Source organism: Phyllobates terribilis, unplaced genomic scaffold (assembly GCF_046119375.1).
Source record: "Phyllobates terribilis strain yellow unplaced genomic scaffold, ASM4611937v1 Scaffold_2__4_contigs__length_985480577, whole genome shotgun sequence".
Classification (NCBI taxonomy): domain Eukaryota; kingdom Metazoa; phylum Chordata; class Amphibia; order Anura; family Dendrobatidae; genus Phyllobates; species Phyllobates terribilis.
Window position 1 is genome coordinate 431100948 of NW_027362762.1, and position 22083 is coordinate 431123030.

A 22083-nucleotide genomic window follows, 5' to 3' on the forward strand; every position below is an offset into this window, starting at 1 on the left:
TTTTAGACCCCGGTTTTGTTGTACATTTAAATCCAGTTCTTTTTTTTTTTTTTTAAGCCAGGCATATTGTGTTATAACTACACCAGGTTGGGGATAGTCCTGCCTAAGTCTTAAGTCAACATACTCATAATCTACTGAGTTTCAGTATGTTCTATGCTCCTTACTATAAAATTTTTAAAAACCCTTTGGACAACAATCACTGATCCAAAAACGAACGAGTTAATGAAAATTGAGCAAGCTTTAAAAGAGAATTTGACCGTATCCTTGCCCTTTGCTTTAACATGCATGTAAATTCTGCTACAGTGTAAATGTCATTATTGGGTAAGATCTGATTTTCTGCTATTTAGTCCTAATGCCCAATGTTGGCTAACTCCACACTGAGCTGCTTGTATAGAATTAGCTGTCTCAATAACAAGCCCCTAGTGGGTACCTTGTTTACTCAGCGATGAAATAAGAGGAGATCGCTTTATGACCACTGTGGTAGACCTGACAGGTCGGTGCCCTTGTGTCCTATTATTAGCTGTATACCTATAGATCATTTTTGGTGCTTACTGTGCTATATAAATGGTGTGCACTTCTATTTATGGTTCAAATTCACTTTTCCAGCAGGAAGAAATATGTCTTCGCTTGTATCACTTTGCCGTATAATCCTACGTATTGTAGTAAAACATTATGTATATGTTGATTGAACGGCCGCCATTACAGGAAGAAAAATGTGGAATCTGCACAGTCTGTCTTTTTACACACTGACAGCAGGAGGCTGCAAATTAAATAACTCATCAAAGGAAACGTAGTTCCGAGTTGTCTAAGCTTCACTTTCAAGGAGGTCCTTAACCTTGTAAAGCTGTTAAATGCCAAAGTCAGATGGTAACAGCTGTCAGCATTCCATGGGGCTGCTCAACACCCAAGGACTACATTTCTCTATTGAAGGAAGTGAAGGCGATGCTTATTATATTGTTGTTCAGTTATTTGAATCTGTTTTTCAATTTTTAAATGAATCACATCCTTGGAATATAACTATTTAAAATATTCTCAAAAATTTTTAAAAAATTATAGGGAAAATATATATAGCTATTTATTCCCTTTTAGATATGTTGCTGATCTGCGAGGTTTGGGCCCTAAGATCCTCAAAGGTCCCTCAAAAAATATTTCTGAGGTGCGTTCCTCAGTCGGCTATAGCATGCAACCCTTGCATTCCCCAAGCGGGCTCGTTAGAAAGTCTATCAATCTGTACACTGCTCTGTGCACGGGCTTATAGACTTTCTGTTGAGCCTGTACACCGCTCTGTATGCACTCTGCGTACATGAGCTGAGTGCTTCACCCTCCTAAGCAGCACACTAAAGAGCTGTTAGTTGAACCAATAGTAGCATGCTTAAGTCCACTACATTGTATAATGCCCCCTTCGATTTACACCATTTGACTAAGTATTTATGGAATTACCTTCTGCTGCCATATGTGCCTGTGAGCGGCGCTAGCTCTGCTTGCTCAGTCTGCATCACGTGACCCTGGCTGCAGCCGTCGCTGACATGTGCTGATGTCACGTCAACTTCTGGATTTCCTGAATTTACCCAGGCGTGACAGTCGCACACACCCCGATGATTGATTTACACATCACTGCCCAGTATCCAGCGTGCGCTTTCCCGGTCTCCTCTGCTTTCATTTGCCACAAGCATGCGCTGGATACTGGACTGTGACGTGCGATGAAGCGCTGCCCACAGCCCAGTCAATCAGAGAGGATGTGTCACACCTGGGTGAGTCAAGGAAGTCCAGACGTGACATCATCATTGACATGACATCAGTGGATGTCAACGGCGGCTGCAGCTGTGGTCATGTGATGCGTACTGAGCAGTCAGCGATTGCGCCTCTCAAAGGCGCACATGGCAGCTGAAGGTAGTTACAAAAATAATGAGTTAAAAGGTGTAAATTGAAAAATACTAATATATCTACCTACTATGACTTAGGTTAAAAAATGTATTTGTATATCTATGTATATACATCTAAAAAATATTTTTCTAAAATTGTCATTGAGTCCTATTAATTTTGGATTTTGTTAAAGTAATAAAGTTAATGCTGTTTTGTCCATTGAATCAGCTTTTGCATCCTTTTTAATTAGAATTCAGCATATCATTATTTAGTCTACACATACAGGTGCATCTCACTAAATTAGAATATCATCAAAAAATTAATTTATTTCAGTTCCTCAATACAAAAAGTGAAACTCATATATTTATATAGAGTCATTACAAACAGAGTGATCTATTTCAAGTGTTTATTTCTGTTAATGTTGATGATTATGGCTTACAGCCTATGAAAACACAAAAGTCATTATCTCAGTAAATGAAAATAATAAAGAACACCTGCAAATGCTTCCTAAGCATTTAAAAAGGCCCCTTAGTCTGTTTCAGTAGGCTCCGCAATCATGTGGACGACTGCTGACTTGACAGATGTCCAAAAGGCAGTCATTGACACACTCCACAAGGTCCCAGAGTTCCAATTTTCATTTGGAAATCAAGGTCTCAGAGTCTAGAGGAAGAGTGGAGAGGCACACAATCCAAGCTGCTAGGTCTAGTGTGAAGTTTCCACAATCAGTGATGGTTTGGGGAGCCATGTCATCTACTGGTGTAGGTCCACTGTGTTTTATCAAGACCAAAGTCAGCGCAGCAGTCTACCAGGAAATTTTAGAGCACTTCATGCTTCCCTCTACCGACAAGCTTTTTGGAGATGGCAATTTCTTTCTCCAACAGGACTTGACACCTGTCCACACTGCCAAAAGTACCAATACCTGGTTTATCACTGTTCTTGATTGGCCAGAAAACTCGCCTGACCTTAACCCAATAGAGAATCTATAGGGTATTGTCAAGAGGAAGATGAGAGACACCAGACCCAACAATGCAGACGAGCTGAAGGCTGCTATCAAAGCAACCTGAGCTTCCATAACACCTCAGCAGTGCCACAGGCTGATCGCTTCCACGCCACGCCGCATTGATGCAGTAATTGATGCAAAAGGAACCCCGACCAAGTATTGAGGGCATTTACTGAACATACATTTCAATAGGCCAACATTTCAGATTTTAAAAACATTTTTCAGGCTGATGTTATAAAGTATTCTAATTTACTGAGATAATGACTTTTGTGTTTTCATTGGCTGTAAGCCATAATCATCAACATTAACAGAAATAAACAGTTGAAATAGATCACTCTGGTTGTAATGACTCTATATAATAGGAGTTTCACTTTTTGTATTGAAGAACTGAAATTAACTTTTTGATGATATTCTAATTTAGTGAGATGCACCTGTATGCAGAGCTTACCGTACATCCTGTGCAGTCCATTAACATACAATATAACCTTTGACTCCCCTTAGTAGCCATTCTTATTTTCAATGCTGTATGCATAGGCGGATTATAATGAGGGCAATTTGGGCTACCGCCCAGGGGCCCGGGGCTCCGGGGGGTCCATGGCCAGATTGCCCTCATTAGAATATGTGCGGCGCCGCGGCACATACCGGCAGTCAGAGGCGGGGGGCCCCCTGACCGCTCCCCCAGCAACGGCGCACGGCTGCTGCTTCTTCGGCCTGGCCAGCACTGCACCTGTTAACTTCCCTGTGTGCTGGCCCGGTTGCATCACAGCTAGGAGACACGGCCCTGTGCGCGGCCGTGTCTGCTAGTGTGACGTCACGCAGTGCGCGCCCTACACTTCTGCTTACCACCGGAGAGGAGCTGGACGGCGGGAGCCGGGGGATAGTGTGTGTGTGTGTGTGTGTGTGTGCAGATATCATTGTGTGATGTCTGTTTTATATGTATTTTTGTGTTTCAGATGTGTTTATGCGTGTATGTATATGTCTGTATATGTTTGTGTGTGCGTGACTGTGTGCGGCCTCCCGCTGTCTCTGGGGGGGGCGCCATGCGGCCTCCTGCTGTCTCTGGGGGGGAGCCGTGCGGCCTCCCGCTGTATCTGGGGGGCGCCATGCGGCCTCCTGCTGTGTATAGATGGCGCCGTGCGGCCCCCTGCTGTGTATAGATGGCTTTGTGCGGCCTCCTGCTGTGTATAGATGGCTTCGTGCGGCCTCCTGCTGTGTATAGATGGCTACGTGCGGCCTCCCGCTGTGTATAGATGGCTACGTGCGGCCTCCCGCTGTGTATAGATGGCTACGTGCGGCCTCCCGCTGTGTATAGATGGCACTGTGCGGCCTCTCGCTGTGTATAGATGGCACTGTGCTGCCTCCCGCTGTGTATAGATGGCACTGTGCGGCCTCCCGCTGTGTATAGATGGCACTGTTCGGCCTCCCGCTGTGTATATATGGCTACGTGCGGCCTCCCGCTGTGTATAGATGGCTACGTGCGGCCTCCCGCTGTGTATAGATGGCTACGTGCGGCTTCCCGCTGTGTATAGATGGCTACGTGCGGCTTCCCGCTGTGTATAGATGGCTACGTGCGGCCTCCCGCTGTGTATAGATGGCTACGTGCGGCCTCCCGCTGTGTATAGATGGCTACGTGCGGCCTCCCGCTGTGTATAGATGGCTACGTGCGGCTTCCCGCTGTGTATAGATGGCTACTTGCTGCCTCCCGCTGTGTATAGGTGGCTACGTGCGGCCTCCCGCTGTGTATAGGTGGCTACGTGCGGCCTCCCGCTGTGTATAGGTGGCTACGTGCGGCCTCCCGCTGTGTATAGGTGGCTACGTGCGGCCTCCCGCTTTGTATAGGTGGCTACGTGCGGCCTCCCGCTGTGTACTGGTGGCTACGTGCGGCCTCCCGCTGTGTATTGGTGGCTACGTGCGGCCTCCCGCTGTGTATTGGTGGCTACGTGCGGCCTCCCGCTTTGTATAGATGGCGTCGTTCGGCCTCCCGCTTTGTATAGATGGCGTTGTTCGGCCTCCCGCTTTGTATAGATGGCGTCGTGCGGCTTCCCGCTGTGTATAGGTGGCGACGTGCGACCTCCCGCTGTGTATAGGTGGCTACGTGCGGCCTCCCGCTGTGTATAGATGGCTACGTGCGGCCTCCCGCTGTGTATAGGTGGCTACGTGCGGCCTCCCGCTGTGTATAGGTGGCTACGTGCGGCCTCCCGCTGTGTATAGGTGACTACGTGCGGCCTCCCGCTGTGTATTGGTGGCTACGTTCGGCCTCCCGCTGTGTATAGATGGCTACGTGCGGCCTCCTGCTGTGTATAGGAGGATTGTGGCAGCTCATATTGTATGTAGGGTCTCATACTGTATATAGGGGATGTCAGCATACTTAATTGTGCTCAATATTAAGTCATACAATTAATGTAAAAAAATTATTATAATTAATATATTAATATTGTGCCAAATTAATTTCACGTGAACTATCACAGGGGATCATGTGACATGTCACGTGATACATCAGGTTTGTGTGTGGGGGCCCGCGCCTTCTAAACTGCCCGGGGCACTTGCTACTCTTAATCCACCCCTGGCTGTATGCAAAAATTTCTTGCAAATTTTGGGAGAGCTTTTATTACATAGAAGGCTATAATATATATCAACCCTGAACCAGATTATTCTTCAGTGGTGTATCCTTTCCTCCCACTAAACTCTTGCTCTGATATTTGACCCTGCTTGCTTGATTCCTGTAGCTGACCTCGGCTGACTTTACCTTCTGCTTTTCTTAGGATTTGACCTTGGCCACCTACTGATCTCATCCTTGTCACCTGATTTTGTCCCATATCTGCCCTTTCTGGTTTTGACTTGGCTTTTTCTATGGGCCGGCAGCTACATCAAGGATGTAACCAAGGGCACCCTGCTGTAATCCAGATTCCTTTTATAGGGGTTGATGGCTGAATGCCAGTTTTCCTCTTGAACGTGTTAAAGGAGATGTCCACTACTGGGACAACCTCTTCTTAAGAGTTCCCCCATGTGAAATAATATCTATACGCCTCTCCAGTGCGGGTGCCATTCCAGCTCTTAATTCTTCCGTGAGTATAGCTGCTATTATTTCACATGGCAGATCTATGATCCAGAAGGGGTTGTCCAAGTTGTGGATAACTCCTTTAAATGGAGTGCCTTGTGCAAAATCTCTCCATGGAAGCCCTATTAAAAGCTACCAAGTTTCCATGTACAGTTCACCATTACAATTTAGTTTTGTTCTGATATTTCTGTATGTTGGAAATAATTTTTTACTGTTGACTCTCCAGCATCTACCTGTCTCAATATTCCCAAAGATTTGTTTGCGTTGTCTGTTCTCAGCGGATGTGTGGACCCATCACAAAAACATTTTCACCAAAGAAACTATTTCAAAGTCCGTATCTGTGAGGGAGGTTGCTGTGAGCTGGCTTAGATTTTACCTATAAATGTATACATTTCTGGTGAATAATATAGGAAACTTGCAGCATCTGTCCCACATTCCCCACCCACTCCTTAAATATTTACCCAACCCCCATGGGCTATGTATCTATATTAAACTGTATACTATGGATACATGTATCGATGATTCTACTTTTTCAGTTCTTTTCCCCAATGTAATGCTATTTTGTATCTTAATTTTTCTATAGTTCATAAAACGAGTTTAAAAAGTTACATGTATTACACTATACAATACAACTACTGAGATTATTAGATTAATAAATGCACTTTATCCTCTCTTGACTACATTTAATTTACTGTAATGTCTCTTGAAACTGCAGAAAAAGTAAAATGAATGAAACAAAAAACTCTCACCTCTAGGCTGCATGCAAAAGAATAATTTGTAATAAGGTAGTGCAAATAATAAAATGGTTTTGAACAAATGTATAATCTCTCTACCTATTAATATGATATATATTTTTGCTATGAATTACTTTAGTACTATCTACAGTATGTATTGTGATATCACTAACTGCAGCCATGCCACAATAAGAAATATTGTATATGGTTTAGTATACTGATTTATTGCCCTGGCTAGATCTGTTGGAAAAGCCACTTGTCATGGAGGGATAAAGATGGGAGTGTGGACTGTTTTACTATGTTATGATTTATTACATTAGCTTCATTTATATGTAACAACATTTTGGACTAAAAGGACCAAACAGATGTTTATAAGTGGCTTCACTGATCCCCATGGCCTTTGTACATGGCTTAGCTGTACAGACTGTAGAATTCAGCTTGCAGTTGCTCCAAAAGTCTATAGAAAACAAATGGATAATGTGCTTCCGTGCTGACTTTTGCAGTAGCATTTGCCAACGTAGACCAGTGTGAATCCCTGTCCGCCTCTGGTTATAATAGCTGGCTGCTTGTGTAGAAAACTTTTATGTGTTCCATAAAGCTGTGACGTAGTGACACATTATTGTGAAGTTGCCGCAGTTTTTTCCTTTTAGATATAGCTGGAATACGTTTATATTGAGCCAAAATATAGTAGTGATTGTCAGATAATCCACATCCATTTACTTTACTTGCTCCTGTTAGGGGTACTTGTTAGAGAGATCATGATGTGGAATTATTAAGGAGGCGCTAACCAGGTCACTTTTAGCTATTTGAGGAAGTCTGTCAATCACTAGACTCTTAAGACCACCCCCGGGACTACTGCATCTAAAGTAAGCAAGAATTTAAATGAAGGTACTAAGCTTTACTGAATCCATTCGTCCAACACTATATAACAATATGTTCAACATCTCCTGTCCCCCCATATATATTAAGCTAATGTTGGTCGCATTCATCTATATTGACTGGCCCCTTAATGTGTAAGGGGGCGCTGATCAACTAATTGACTGGGGAGATGTCAATCAGGCATGTCCAATTTTGGACTGCCGATTGTGTTGTTCTCTCGTACATAAGCCATTGGCAGAGATGTATGATGGCGTCTCTCTCGTAGAGAACACAGAAGTGCTGGACCGAACAAGTACTCGTACAGTGCTGGCCAAAAGTATTGGCACACCTGCAATTCTGTCAGATAATACTCAGTTTCTTCCTGAAAATGATTGCAATCACAAATTCTTTGGTATTATTCTCTTCATTTAATTTGTCTTCAATGAAAAAAACACAAAAAGAATTGTCCTAAAGCCAAATTGGATATAATTCCACACCAAACCTAAAAAAGGGGGTGGACAAAAGTATTGGCACCCTTTGAAAAATCATGTGATGCTTCTCTAATTCGTGTAATTAACAGCACCTGTAACTTACCTATGGCACCTAACAGGTGTTGGCAATAACTAAATCACACTTTCAGCCAGTTAACATGGATTAAAGTTGACTCAACCTCTGTCCTGTGTCCTTGTGTGTACCACATTGAGTATGGCGAAAAGAAAGAAGACCAAAGAACTGTCTGAGGACTTGAGAAACCAAATTGTGAGGAAGCATGAGCAATCTCAAGGCTACAAGTCCATCTCCAAAGACCTGAATGTTCCTGTGTCTTCCGTGCGCAGTGTCATCAAGAAGTTTAAAGCCCATGGCACTGTGGCTAACCTCCCTAGATGTGGACGGAAAAGAAAAATTGACGAGAGATTTCAACGCAAGATTGTGCGGATGGTGGATAAAGAACCTCGACTAACATCCAAACAAGTTCAAGCTGCCCTGCAGTCCGAGGGTACAACAGTGTCAACCCGTACTATCCGTCGATGTCTGAATGAAAAGGGACTGTATGGTAGGACACCCAGGAAGACCCCACTTCTTACCCCGAGACATAAAAAACCAGGCTGGAGTTTGCCAAAACTTACCTGAGAAAGCCTAAAACATTTTGGAAGAATGTTCTCTGGTCAGATGAGACAAAAGTAGATCTTTTTGGGAAAAAGCATCAACATAGAGTGTACAGGGAAAAAAAAAGAGGCATTCAAAGAAAAGAACACGGTCCCTACAGTCAAACATGGCGGAGGTTCCCTGATGTTTTGGGGTTGCTTTGCTGCCTCTGGCACTGGACTGCTTGACCGTGTGCATGGCATTATGAAGTCTGAAGACTACCAACAAATTTTGCAGCATAATATAGGGCCCAGTGTGAGAAATCTGGGTCTCCCTCAGAGGTCATGGGTCTTGCAGCAGGACAATGACCCAAAACACACTTCCAAAAGCACTATAAAATGGTTTGAGAGAAAGCACTGGAGACTTCTAAGGTGGCCAGCAATGAGTCCAGACCTGAATCCCATAGAACACCTGTGGAGAGATCTCAAAATGGCAGTTTGGAGAAGACACCCTTCAAATATCAGGGACCTGGAGCAGTTTGCCAAAGAAGAATGGTCTACAATTCCAGCAGAGCATTGTAAGAAACTCATTGATGGTTACCGGAAGCGGTTGTTCGCAGTTATTTTGGCTAAAGGTTGCGCAACCAAGTATTAGGCTGAGGGTGCCAATACTTTTGTCCGGCCCTTTTTTGGAGTTTTGTGTGAAATGGTCAATGATTTGATTTTTGCTTCATTCTCTGTGTTTTTTCCTTGCAAGCAAATTAAATGAAAAGAATAAGACCAAAGAATTTGTGATTGCAATCATTTTCAGGAAGAAACTGAGTATTATCTGACAGAATTGCAGGGGTGCCAATACTTTTGGCCAGCACTGTATGTATGGAAGAGATGGCTCTCAGCAGAACGATCTGCCAAAGTATCTTTGGGCTGACAGCCTTTTAAAGTGTTTGTGGGGCTTTACTACTATAGGTCAGAGTACTTGGATATAAATTGATGTCACAACAAAGCTTGTGAAGTTAAGAAGCCCAAGTTCATGCTGCAAAAAAGTAAAATCCTGGCTTAGAAACTTGTTGCAGTCTGCAGAACTGTGGAATGGGAGAAGTTTTATTTTTAAACAACACAACCCACAGAAATGGTGTAAAAAAAACAAAACCCATGCCATGTGCATACAAAGTGGGTTATTTGCTGATTTGTTACAGATATTCCATGCAAAATCTCCACTGAAGCTGTGGAACTGATGCTTAACTGATGTTATAAAGCTCTCCCATCAAAAGTTTTTATCTTTAATATATTGCAATCATCATATTATATAGCACTGTGTGCTTACAATTTGCCTTCATATCCAGTTAATGCCAGAGTGGTACTTTAATAAAACAGTGTAAAATGTAGACACTTTAGTTTATATTTGGCACATTTTTAGACTGCCTAGCATATTACATTAATTCATGCTGGATTGTAAATATGGTACATCTTTAGGCTTTTTAGTCTAAACTTGCACGAGGCATTGGTTTGCAAACTTTGCTCCTGAAATTTCAGACTTTAGTTATACCCCTTTCACACAAAGTTCCCATTAAGCCACCTTGTTAATGATATATGCTATCACACATATGGACAGAACTGGACTTCCGCATAGACACTTCTGGATCACCAAAGAAAATCACTTTGAACATTTGTAGTGTATGCACAAAACTTGGATAAATAGTATATATTTTCATGTTAATACATTTGTGTTATGTTCTCTCAGTTCTGAATACTGAGGCCATCATTTTGCATCATCCCCATAGCATTTCAGAGTGCATGCAAAAAGGTCCTTTCTGCGGCTGCCAGCCGGAAGTACAAGTGCTTCTCACAAAATTAGAATATCATCAAAAAGTTAATTTATTTCAGTTGTTCAATACAAAAAGTAAAATTCATATATTATATAGAGTCACTACAAACAGCGTGATCTATTTCAAGTGTTTATTTCTGTTAATGTTGATGATTATGGCTTACAGCTAATAAAAACACAAAAGTCATTATCTCAGTAAATTAAAATACTTTATAACAGCTTGAAAAATGTTTTTAAAATCTGAAATGTTGGGCTACTGAAATGTATGTTCAGTAAATGCACTCAATACTTGGTCGGGGCTCCTTTTGCATCAATTACTGCATCAATGTGGCGTGGCATGGAGGCGATCAGCCTGTGGCACTGCTGAGGTGTTATGGAAGCCCAGGTTGCTTAGATAGCAGCCTTCTCTATGGGGTTAAAGTCAGGTGAGTTTGTTGGCCAGTCAAGCACAGTGATACTGTTGTTTATAAACCAGGTATTGGTACTTTTGGCAGTGTAGACAGGTGCCAAGTCCTGCTGGAGAATGAAATTTCCATCTCCAAAAAGCTTGTCGGCAGAGGGAAGCATGAAGTGCTCTAAAATTTCCTGGTAGACGTCTGCTCTGACTTTGGTCTTGATAAAACACAGTGGACCTACACCAGCAGATGACATGGCTCCGCAAACCATCACTGATTGTGGAAACTTTACACTAGACCTCAAGCAGCTTGGATTGTGGCCTCTCCACTCTTCCTCCAGACTCTGGGACCTTGATTTCCAAATTAAATGCAAAATGTACTTTCATCTGAAAACAACACCTTGGACCACTGAGCAACAGTCCAGGTCTTTTCTCCTTGGCCCAGGTAAGACGCTTCTGGCATTGTCTATTGGTCATGAGTGGCTTGACACAAGGAATGCGACACTTGTAGCCCATGTTCTGGATACATCTGTGTGTGATGGCTCTTGAAGCAATGACTCCAGCAGCAGTTCACTCCTTGTGAATTTCCCCCAAATTTTTGAATGGCCTTTTCTTAACAATCCTTTCAAGGCTGCGGTTATCCCGGTTGCTTGTGCACCTTTTTCTACCACACTTTTTCCTTCCACTCAACTTTCCATTAATATGCTTGGATACAGCACTCTGTGAACAGCCAGCTTCTTTAGCAATGACCTTTTGTGGCTTATCCTCCTTGTGGAGTGTGTCAATCACTGCCTTCTGGACATTTGTCAAGTCAGCAGTCTTCCCCATGATTGTGGAGCCTACTGAAAAAGACTAAGGGACCTTTTTAAATGCATCGGAAGCCTTTGCAGGTGTTTTTTGTTAATTATTCTAATTTACTGATATAATGACTTTTGTTTTCATTGGCTGTAAGCCATAATCATCAACATTAACAAATAAACACTTGAAATAGATCACTCTGTTTGTAATGACTCTATATAATATGAGTTTCAGTTTTTGCATTGAAAAACTGAAATAAACTAACTTTTTGATGATATTCTAATTTAGTGAGAAGCACTTGTACTTACTTGCGGAGCTGGCGGTCTAGTTGTAGTGCCTGCCGCAGAGTACTACAAATTTGCCTTCCTATTCCGACTGCTGCCGCAGACACCGATAACAGCTGATCGGCGGGGGTGCCGGGTGTCTGACTCCAGCCAATCAGACATTGATGATCTATCCTAAGGATAGGCCATCAATGTAAAAGTAGTGGATAAGGTAAAAATGTATGCTTATTGCTTTTCCTGGAGTGTTCAATCTCCCCTGATGCTCCAATAATAGTCAGTCATCATATGTACATTCCGCCTGTTGGTCACTGTAACATTGCAATAAAATGCAATAACAGGTGATCAAAACATTGTATCTACCCCAAAATGGTATCTGTAACAACGTCCGCACAGGGTGCAAAAAAAAAAAGCCCTAATGCAGCCCCGGATCCCACTAAATGAGAATGTTACGGGTCTCTAAAAATGGCGACAAAAGCAATTTTTTTCTTTTTGACAAACTTATGAATTTTTTTTTCACCACTTAAATAAAAAAAACAAAACTATATGTTTGGTATCTGCATACTCGTACTGAACTGGGGAATCCTATTTCTAGGTGCATTTTACCATATACTGAACATGGTAAATTTAAAAAAAGAAAACACATTGTGGAATTGCACTTTCTTTGCAATTTCACCGCACTTGGAATTTGTTTCCTGTTTTCCAGTACAATGTGTCAGAATGAATGAATAATTTCATTCAAAAGTACAACTCGTCCCGCAAAAAAAACAAGCCCCTATATGGCTGGAAAAATAAAAAAGTTATGGCTCTTGGAAGAAGGGGAGGAAAAAATGAAAACTGAAAATCTCCCTGAGGTGAAGAGGTTAATATACAAAAAAATATATTGATATATTTGTATATATGTATTTTTCATTGACCTAAAACGCAGTAGTTACGATGCAAAATTCTCATCCTTTGATGGATGATTTCTGTTTGAACATGCGAAGCCAAAATGCACATATTTATATAGATAGTATTTAAGGGAATCGAGGAATTTGCTTGGCAAGAACAAATTGTCCTGCTTTTAACTTGTTTATTATCATAAATTTGAGATTAAGAAAGTGTTTAGAAGTGCACAATATTGTATATATAAAATGTTCAAGTGGAAAGTTATATACACATCCCTTTATTTACATTTATACGCTATATGAATAACATGATTCGAGTGGACGCAGGCTGGATTAAATACATTGTTCAGAATTTGCATCTTAAATAATAAATACTGTCATCTTTACGTAGAATTGATGAATTGCTGATGATCTTTGTTTTTTTATTCGCAGGCTTTGGAAGAGGCTCAGAAAGCTATACAGCAACTGTTCGGCAAGATCAAAGACATCAAGGACAAAGCTGAGAAGTCTGAGCAAATGGTAAATAGTCCGCTCCTTAGATGTTAATAGCACTATACATCAAGATGGTTTCATCCAAGATCCCAACTCAATCCCCCAACAGACAGCGTAAAATATATTGTGTGTTTGTGTGTATGTTCTGTGTGCGCATATATACAATATATATATTATACATATTTATTATCTTCAAGAAAAAGCATGCTTTTTAGCCAATAAACATGAAATAACTGAAATAAAAAAAAAAAACTTTAATAGATTCTATCCCAAAATATGTTTATGGTTTATTCGCTTTATCTGTGTTTGAGGAATCAATGATGATGTTATTTGGGGTAATTAGACCCACAATCTGTATTAAAGGTGATGTCCAGGACTTAATTGATGGCCTAGCCATAGGATAAGTCAGGGGTCCTCAAACTTTTCAAACAGGGGGCCAGTTCACGGTCCCTCAGACCATTGGAGGGCCGAAATATAGTTTTTTTAAAAAAAAACTGTGAACAAATTCCTATGCACACTGCACATATCTTATTTTGAAGTAAAAAAAACAATACAGGAACAAATACAATATTTAAAATGAAGAACAAGTAAAGTTAAATCAACCGGTAATTCAGTAGGTAGGTAACTGTACCCAATAGGCAGCATAGGTCCCCAATAGGCAGGTAAATGTCCCCAATAGGCAGGTAAATATCCCCAATAAGCTGCAAAGGTCCCCAATAGGCAGCATAGGTCCCCAATAGGCAGCATAGGTCCTCAATGGGCAGGTAAATGTTCCAAATAGGCAGGCTGTTTCCCCCCTTATAATGCCATATGCAGGCTGTTCCCCCCCTTATAATGCCCCATGCAGGCTGTTCCCCCCTTATAATGCCCCATGCTGGATGCCACCCCCATATAATGCCCCATGCAGGATGTCCCTTTCTCACACCATATAATGCCCCATGCAAGATATCACTCCCCTGTCCTTATAATGCCCCATGCAGGATGTCACCCCCCATATAATGCCCAATGCAGGATGTCACCCCCCCATATAATGTCCCATGCAGGATTTCACTCCCCTGTCTTTATAATGCCCCATGCAGCATGTCACCCCCCCATATAATGCCCCATGCAGCATGTCACCCCCCATATAATGCCACATGCAGGATGTCACCCCCCCATATAATGCCCCATACAGGATGTCACCACCCCATATAATGCCCCATGCAGGATATCACTCCCCTGTCTTTATAATGCCTCATGCAGCGTGTCACCCCCCCATATAATGCCCCATGCAGCATGTCACCCCCCATATAATGCCCCATGCAGCATGTCACCCCCCCATATAATGCCCCATGCAGCATGTCACCCCCCCCATATAATGCCACATGCAGGATGTCACCCCCCATATAATGCCACATGCAGGATGTCACCCCCCCCATATAATGCCCCATACAGGATGTCACCACCCCATATAATGCCCCATGCAGGATATCACTCCCCTGTCTTTATAATGCCTCATGCAGCGTGTCACCCCCCCATATAATGCCTCATGCAGCGTGTCACCCCCCCATATAATGCCCCATGCAGCATGTCACCCCCCATATAATGCCCCATGCAGCATGTCACCCCCCCATATAATGCCCCATGCAGCATGTCACCCCCCCATATAATGCCCCATGCAGCATGTCACCCCCCATATAATGCCACATGCAGGATGTCACCCCCCCATATAATGCCCCATACAGGATGTCACCACCCCATATAATGCCCCATGCAGGATATCACTCCCCTGTCTTTATAATGCCTCATGCAGCGTGTCACCCCCCCATATAATGCCTCATGCAGCGTGTCACCCCCCCCATATAATGCCCCATGCAGCATGTCACCCCCCATATAATGCCCCATGCAGCATGTCACCCCCCCATATAATGCCCCATGCAGCATGTCACCCCCCCATATAATGCCACATGCAGCATGTCACCCCCCCATATAATGCCCCATGCAGCATGTCACCCCCCCCATATAATGCCCCATGCAGCATGTCACCCCCCCCATATAATGCCCCATGCAGCATGTCACCCCCCCATATTATGCCCCATGCAGCATGTCGCCCCCCCATATTATGCCCCATGCAGCATGTCACCCCCCCATATTATGCCCCATGCAGCATGTCACCCCCCCCCCATATTATGCCCCATGCAGGATGTCACCCCCCCCATATTATGCCCCATGCAGGATGTCCCTTTCCCCCCATATCATGCCCCATGCAGGATGTCCCTTTCCCCCCATATCATGCCCCATGCAGGATGTCACCCCCCATATTATGTCCCATGCCTCCATACATTAAAAAAAAAAAAATCCAATACTCACCTCACTTCTCACTTGCTGACGCTGCTCTGGTCTGGACTCCAGTGTCGCGGGGGCGTTGTCCCGCTCTGCGCTGCCTGTGACCACACTCGGGAGGGCGCGGTGTAAAGACGTCACCGCGCCCTCTGACCTGAGACGTCACAGGAAGCGCAGAGCACGGAAGACAGCGGATCTGCAGAGGCACGGGGAGAGGTAAGTATCCGGCTGCCGGGGCCCTGAGCAAGCGGGGGGAAGGGCGGGCAATGGCACCGCTCTCCTCTCCTTCGCCCATAGCCCGGCGGGCCGGATGAAAATGCGGCCCGCGGGCCGTAGTTTGAGGACCCCTGGGATAAGTCATCAGTGTGAGATCTGTGGGGGTCCAACACCTGGCACCTCCACCAAACAGTTAAAAATAAGTGATGTATAAGGGAGAGGAACATATCAGCCCTGTACATTGCTTAGTCGTCACTGCTGAATATTGGCCTTTATCTCTCATCCAAGTGATGTGTGGTGCCTTGTGTTGGACCGCCACAGATCTCATATTCATGACCCATCTTTATCAAGAAGTAAAAAGCATTCTAAAGTGACACGTGCCAGACTTGAAAAATGGACTGCAAACTAAAATTACAAATGGGCTGGATTATTAAGGAGTGGAACAAAATAATCAAATTCTATGTAGGTGATTCCCAAATATTTTTGGAAAAGTACAATTTAAGGGAATCTGTAAGCAGGTTTTTGCTATGTAATTTGAGAGCAGCATAATATAGGGTAAGAGAGCCTAATTCCAACGCTGTATCACTTACTGGACTGCTCGACGTAGTTTTGATAGAATCCCTGTTTTATTTGTTGTAGATGACACAATGGTCATAATGCCAAACTGTGTATAACCCTTCCCACACCTCTGATTAGCAGCTTGCTGACCATGTACACGTGAAGCTGCCAATCAGTGTTAGGGGTGGGTTACACAGATCAGCTGGACTGCCATGCACATGAGACCTAGTCAGGCATTGATAATCTCCTGCTGTGTTAAAAATACAACACATGGACTAGTAAATGACATATCCTTGGAATCAGGCTGTCTTGCCCTATATTATGCTGCTCTCAGATTAAACAGTAAAAACCTTCTGACAGGTTCTCTTTAAATATAGCTTTGCTGTGAGGTGTACAGTATTTTGTCAGCTTTATACAGACAGCACTGTAGGATTGGCCTATATCTGAAGAAGCATATAATATTACCTTCTAAATTTCGGTAATTAACCTGCTTTTCTTTGTACAAATCAAGACTATTCATTGACTAAAGTGAACAGTTTGAAGCAAAGTTTGGAAAACTACGAATCTTTATTTCCAGTATGAAACCTGGCAAAGATATTGTCATAATTAGGTTAGGCGCAATATGGGATACATGCATGCCATCTGTCACCTAGGGAGCTCTTTATTACCCCAGGGTATGACTGCCTCTTAGAAATTGTACCATAATTAGTGACAATTGAAGTTCAAAATTAAATTACCTTCATTTTCAATTGCAAATTCCATCATTAACCAACATTGTGTGTCTCTTCCAAGGTGAAAGAAATCACACGGGATATTAAGCAGTTGGATCATGCCAAGCGCCATTTGACCACATCAATTACAACATTGAACCATCTACACATGCTGGCTGGAGGAGTTGACTCACTGGAGTAAGCTTGTTAGCTGTGGTGACCTCATTCATATTCTTGTGATCACTTAAATTATAGTTGCATGTTCTCTCCTTGTTCTACCCAGCAGGTTTCTATAGTTCAATTTAGATTTCTAAGTATATGCACAGCCTTAACTTTATTGGGCCACCTGCCCAATAGTGTGCATGTTCCCTTTGTGCCACTAAAACGTCTGTGACCCGCCCAGACAATGTGGTAGCTGGCACAAAGGAGTTAGCAGATGTTTAGTCCAGTGCATCCTTAATGGATCAGACTGTTTTTGTTAAAGCTTCCTTTATACAGGGGGAAAATAAGTATTTGATACACTGTCGATTTTGCAAGTTTTCCCACCTACAAAGATTGGGGAGGTCTGTAATGTTTATCGTAGGTACACTTCAACTGTGAGAGACAGAATCTGTGCAAACTTTGTCAAGAACTACAGGAAACGTCTGACCTCTGTAATTGCAAACAAAGGTTTCTGTACCGAATATTAAGTTCTGTTTTTCTATTGTATCAAATACTTATTTCATGCAATAAAATGCTAATTAACTATGTAGAAATCATACAATGTGATTTTTCTGGATTTTTTTTTAAGATTCTGTCTCACAGTTGAAGTGTAACTACTATAAAAGTTACAGACCATTGGCCATTATTTCTGCTTTTAACACCTCAGTTTCAAGATCTGACTGTTTGCTTGCTGCATAAGGCTAGATTTACACTTTTATATAATGTTCTGCACTGAGCATTATGTCATGGTGTCTGTTAAAATCCCCAAAATACAGGAACCCCAACATAGCCATTGCCTTGAATGAAGCTGACTGAGTCTTTATGGGCACTGTCTGACTTCTGTCCTGGAAGTATTCATCTTCTTCTGACATTCACAAAAGCATGGTTCTCTGTGTGCATGTTAGAAGAAGACAAATATTGCCAGGATTAAGGTCAGACCGTGTCCACAGCGACTCCGTCAGCTCCATTCAGGGGAATGACTCAGTCGGGGTTCCTGTCAGAATACAATATTTTGGGGATTTAAATGGAAACCCCAACTTGGTGCTCAGCGTAGATCACTGTATAAGTGTAAACCTAGCTTTGTATATCCCATGCATTAATATGTGCCTTTGTCAAAAGATAATCAGTCACTTCACCAGTCAGTGGTTTAATTGTCTTCTTTTTTTTATTTATTTATGTTTTTTAGAGCTATGACTAGAAAAAGACAATATGGCGAGGTTGCCAACCTTCTCCAAGGAGTGGTAAATGTGCTGGAGCACTTTCAAAAATACATGGGTATACCGCAGATTCGACAACTCTCAGAAAGGTGAGTTTTTTCAGCATGTGATATCAAACTATTGCCTAATGGTTCAATTACACTGGCTGACTATTGTTAAAGGGGTGATCCAAAGGCAAAAGTAAATTTTATCTAACTGCTTATCTATTTGATGCCATAATCTAAGCCATTTTCTAATATACTTACTTTAAAAATTCTCGACATTTCCCCAACTATACTAACTGCTAGTTTATTTCTTTTTGTTTACTTAAAGTGTGATGACGCTTTCTTTGAGAGCCCCCAATTCATCCTGGAATAGTCAAATGAAGCATCATTAGAGCAGGGGGCAGAGGCTGGGGTCACTACCACAGCCTCTGCCACCTCCCTGAAACAAAGCGTCATCAGTGACGCTCGTTTCAGGGGCGGGGCTGGTCCCTTTGTTGTGCGGTGTGCACAGTGACAGCGCCTGCTCTCTTGTCGGCTCAGATCTGCAGTAATAAGCTGGCGCCCTAGCGGTGTTCCAATACCCGGCGTGCAGGAGTTCAGCGCTGCCCCCGCAGGTGACATCACTGATCTCTGCCGGGTATTGTAACTCCGCTGTGTTGTCAGCTCATTACTGCAGATCTGAGCCAACAAGAGAGCGGAAGCTGTCATTGTGCACATCGCGGAGGGACTTGCCCAGTCCTTGAAATGAGCTTCACTGATGACACTTCATTTCAGGGAGCGGGCAGGGGCTATGACAGTGACCACAGCCTCTACCCCCTGCTCTGATGATGCACTGGGGGCTCTCAAACAAATCGTCATCAGACAGGAAGTAATAAAAAAGTAAATAACTAGCAGTTATAGTGTAGTTAGGGAACAGTAGGGAATTTTTAAAGCAAGTATATTAGGAAATAGCTTAAATTATGGAATCAAATGGAAAGGGATTTTCGATAAAATGTACGTTTGCCTTCGTACCATCCCTTTAATAATTGCTTGTTTTGAGAGTGGTAAAAATACTAGACCAGTGTGAATGCAGTTTAAGAGAATTTTTCTATTGTTAGCGTTAATCTCCATCAGTCCTGCCTCTGTTAAAATTATCACAACCAGTGGAATGATCCGTAAATGTCATTTGTATTGATATAGGTCAAGAGTTGTCATTAGACAATTGTAATGCTTTTTATACTGATGGAAAAGTCCATTAAATTCATTGCCGCAATTTTCCAAACTACTTTTTTTTTCAGAAAAAAAAGAAGTGCTATGTAATTGTGTATAAATGGTGTACACCTTAAACTCTTTAATGTGTAACAGTTTATTTTTATTTTATTTTTTTTAATTCTTGCTGCTTCCCTAAGTATTCTGTTTAAAGCTGCCTTTTGGTTCCAGAGATATGGGCCTTATTTACAAAGTTTTAACAACTTTACTTTGTGACCGCTAATGTCAGAATACTAAACCATTTTCCTTTAATGTCCTATGTAGGCAATTGTTGTGTTCAATTATTTTGTAGATTTTCCTACTCTGTTATTTGTCCCCAGTGTATTTCTAGAAGATTGGTTAAGCCTCCCTATTGCCGTTTAATGTCATCTCCTTTCAGGCCACCTCCACACTGCTCACAATCAATTATACATTTCCATCGTGTGTCCTCCGTCTCTTTCTTATCAGTGGAAACATTTGGAAACATGGAGCAATTTAAGGTTTCTCAGGCATTGATCGCTTCAGGATAGATGAGGGCTTAGATGCCATCTCTCTTTTGAAATGTCAATGGGAAACATGATGGATAGTTTAGTGCTGATATTTTTAGTTGTATCTTTCCCGAGCCTCCTTCCTGATGTTTACATTTTGATAACCGTTCCATCTGGTTATGATAGGAATCATGATTTGTACGGAAATGAAAGGCACACCCTGTTCATTGCTTACATCTCCTGTGCTCAGAAATAAGGAAATATATTTAGTGTAAGCCAGAATAAATAGACTCACGGGCAGTTGCTTCTCATTTCCTTCAGTGACAACAGCGAAAATTGGGTACTTCCATATTTATACTACATATAAAATACATTTTATATAAACCAGACACAAGTATTATGAAGCACGTCAAGAGCCTGGAAGATCCTCACTCCATTAAATTCTGTGAATTATCATCCACCTTTATGTTAGAGTCAGTTTAGCGGAATCTATCATGGTGTGCAAATTTGTATTGTCTGTGTTAAAAATAATGTGTCTTACACAGGTTTGTTATACATCGATTCATTAATCTTTAAAGCAATTTGGATGCAAGAAAACATTTTTCAGAAGATACTTGATCATCCACAAGTTGCTGTTATAATAGTGTAGCAACTCATTTGGGAAAATAGGTAACACACGAAAAACTGCAACTGACCCTGACGGTTCGTTACAGACTAGAGATCCTGACCCTGCAGTCCCCAGTAGTTCCTGCGTGAGCTGAGATAGCCCTAACCACAGACTAGACCAGTGCTGGCGAACCTATGGCACGCATGCCAGAGTGGGCACTCAGAGCCCTCCCTAAAGGCACGCGCGCCATCGCCGCAGCACTAGCGCTACTGGACCAGGACCTGGCCCGGCGGGTGAGTACTCGGAGCCCGCCGACGCCAGCACCGCTACTTCAGCTAGATGTGCGTTCTCTGACACACATCTAGCTGAAGTGTATTGCAGCGCACGAGTTGCCAGGCCCGTGCGCCGCAATACACGCTGCTGGCCAATCAGAGGCCAGCAGCTGATGTCAGCTTACAGGTGACCAGGAGCTTGGCAGTGACGTCATGCGCCCCGTCGCTAGGACGCTGGAGTCAGCTGCTACAGCAGAGGATGCAGCGCGGGAGAGGAAGGAAAGTGAGTAGGAGTGTTTATTATGTTGTTTTTTTTGTTTGTTTTAGATGAACAGCGGTGCCAGCAAGATGGAAATGGGGGGGCGGCGGGGGGTGGACGACAGCAATATATACTGTACATGGAATGGGGGGCGGGAGGGGGGAACAGCAATATATACAGGAAATGGGGGGGTGAGGGAAAGAGCTTATATACAGTACAGACCAAAAGTTTGGACACACCTTCTCATTTAAAGATTTTTCAGTATTTTCATGACTATGAAAATTGTACATTCACACTGAAGGCATCAAAACTATGAATTAACACATGTGGAATTATATACTTAACAAAAAAGTGTGAAACAACTGAAAATATGTCTTATATTCTAGGTTCCTCAGAGTTTGCTTTGATGACTGCTTTGCACACTCTTGGCATTCTCTTGATGAGCTTCAAGAGGTAGTCACTGGAAATGGTCTTCCAACAATCTTGAATGAGTTCCCAGAGATGCTTAGCACTTGTTGGCCCTTTTGCCTTCACTCTGCGGTCCAGCTCACCCCAAACCATCTCGATTGGGTTGAGGTCTGGTGACTGTGGAGGCCAGGTCATCTAGCGTAGCACCCCATCACTCTCCTTCTTGGTCAAATAGCCCTTACACAGCCTGGAGGTGTGTTTGGGGTCATTGTCCTGTTGAAAAATAAATGATGGTCCAACTAAACGCAAACCGGATGGAATAGCATGCTGCTGCAAGAT

General features: G+C 42.8%; 1 protein-coding gene across 1 annotated transcript in view; it reads left to right on the forward strand.

The window, feature by feature from the left end:
• Positions 1-22083, forward strand: part of VPS53 (VPS53 subunit of GARP complex) — a 267635-nt gene that overhangs the window by 88855 nt on the left and 156697 nt on the right. Inside the window, exons 5-7 of the mRNA XM_073665297.1 lie at positions 13216-13302; positions 17164-17279; positions 18469-18588. Of these exons, the coding sequence (XP_073521398.1) occupies positions 13216-13302; positions 17164-17279; positions 18469-18588 (323 nt within the window). The remainder of the gene's footprint in view (positions 1-13215; positions 13303-17163; positions 17280-18468; positions 18589-22083) is intronic.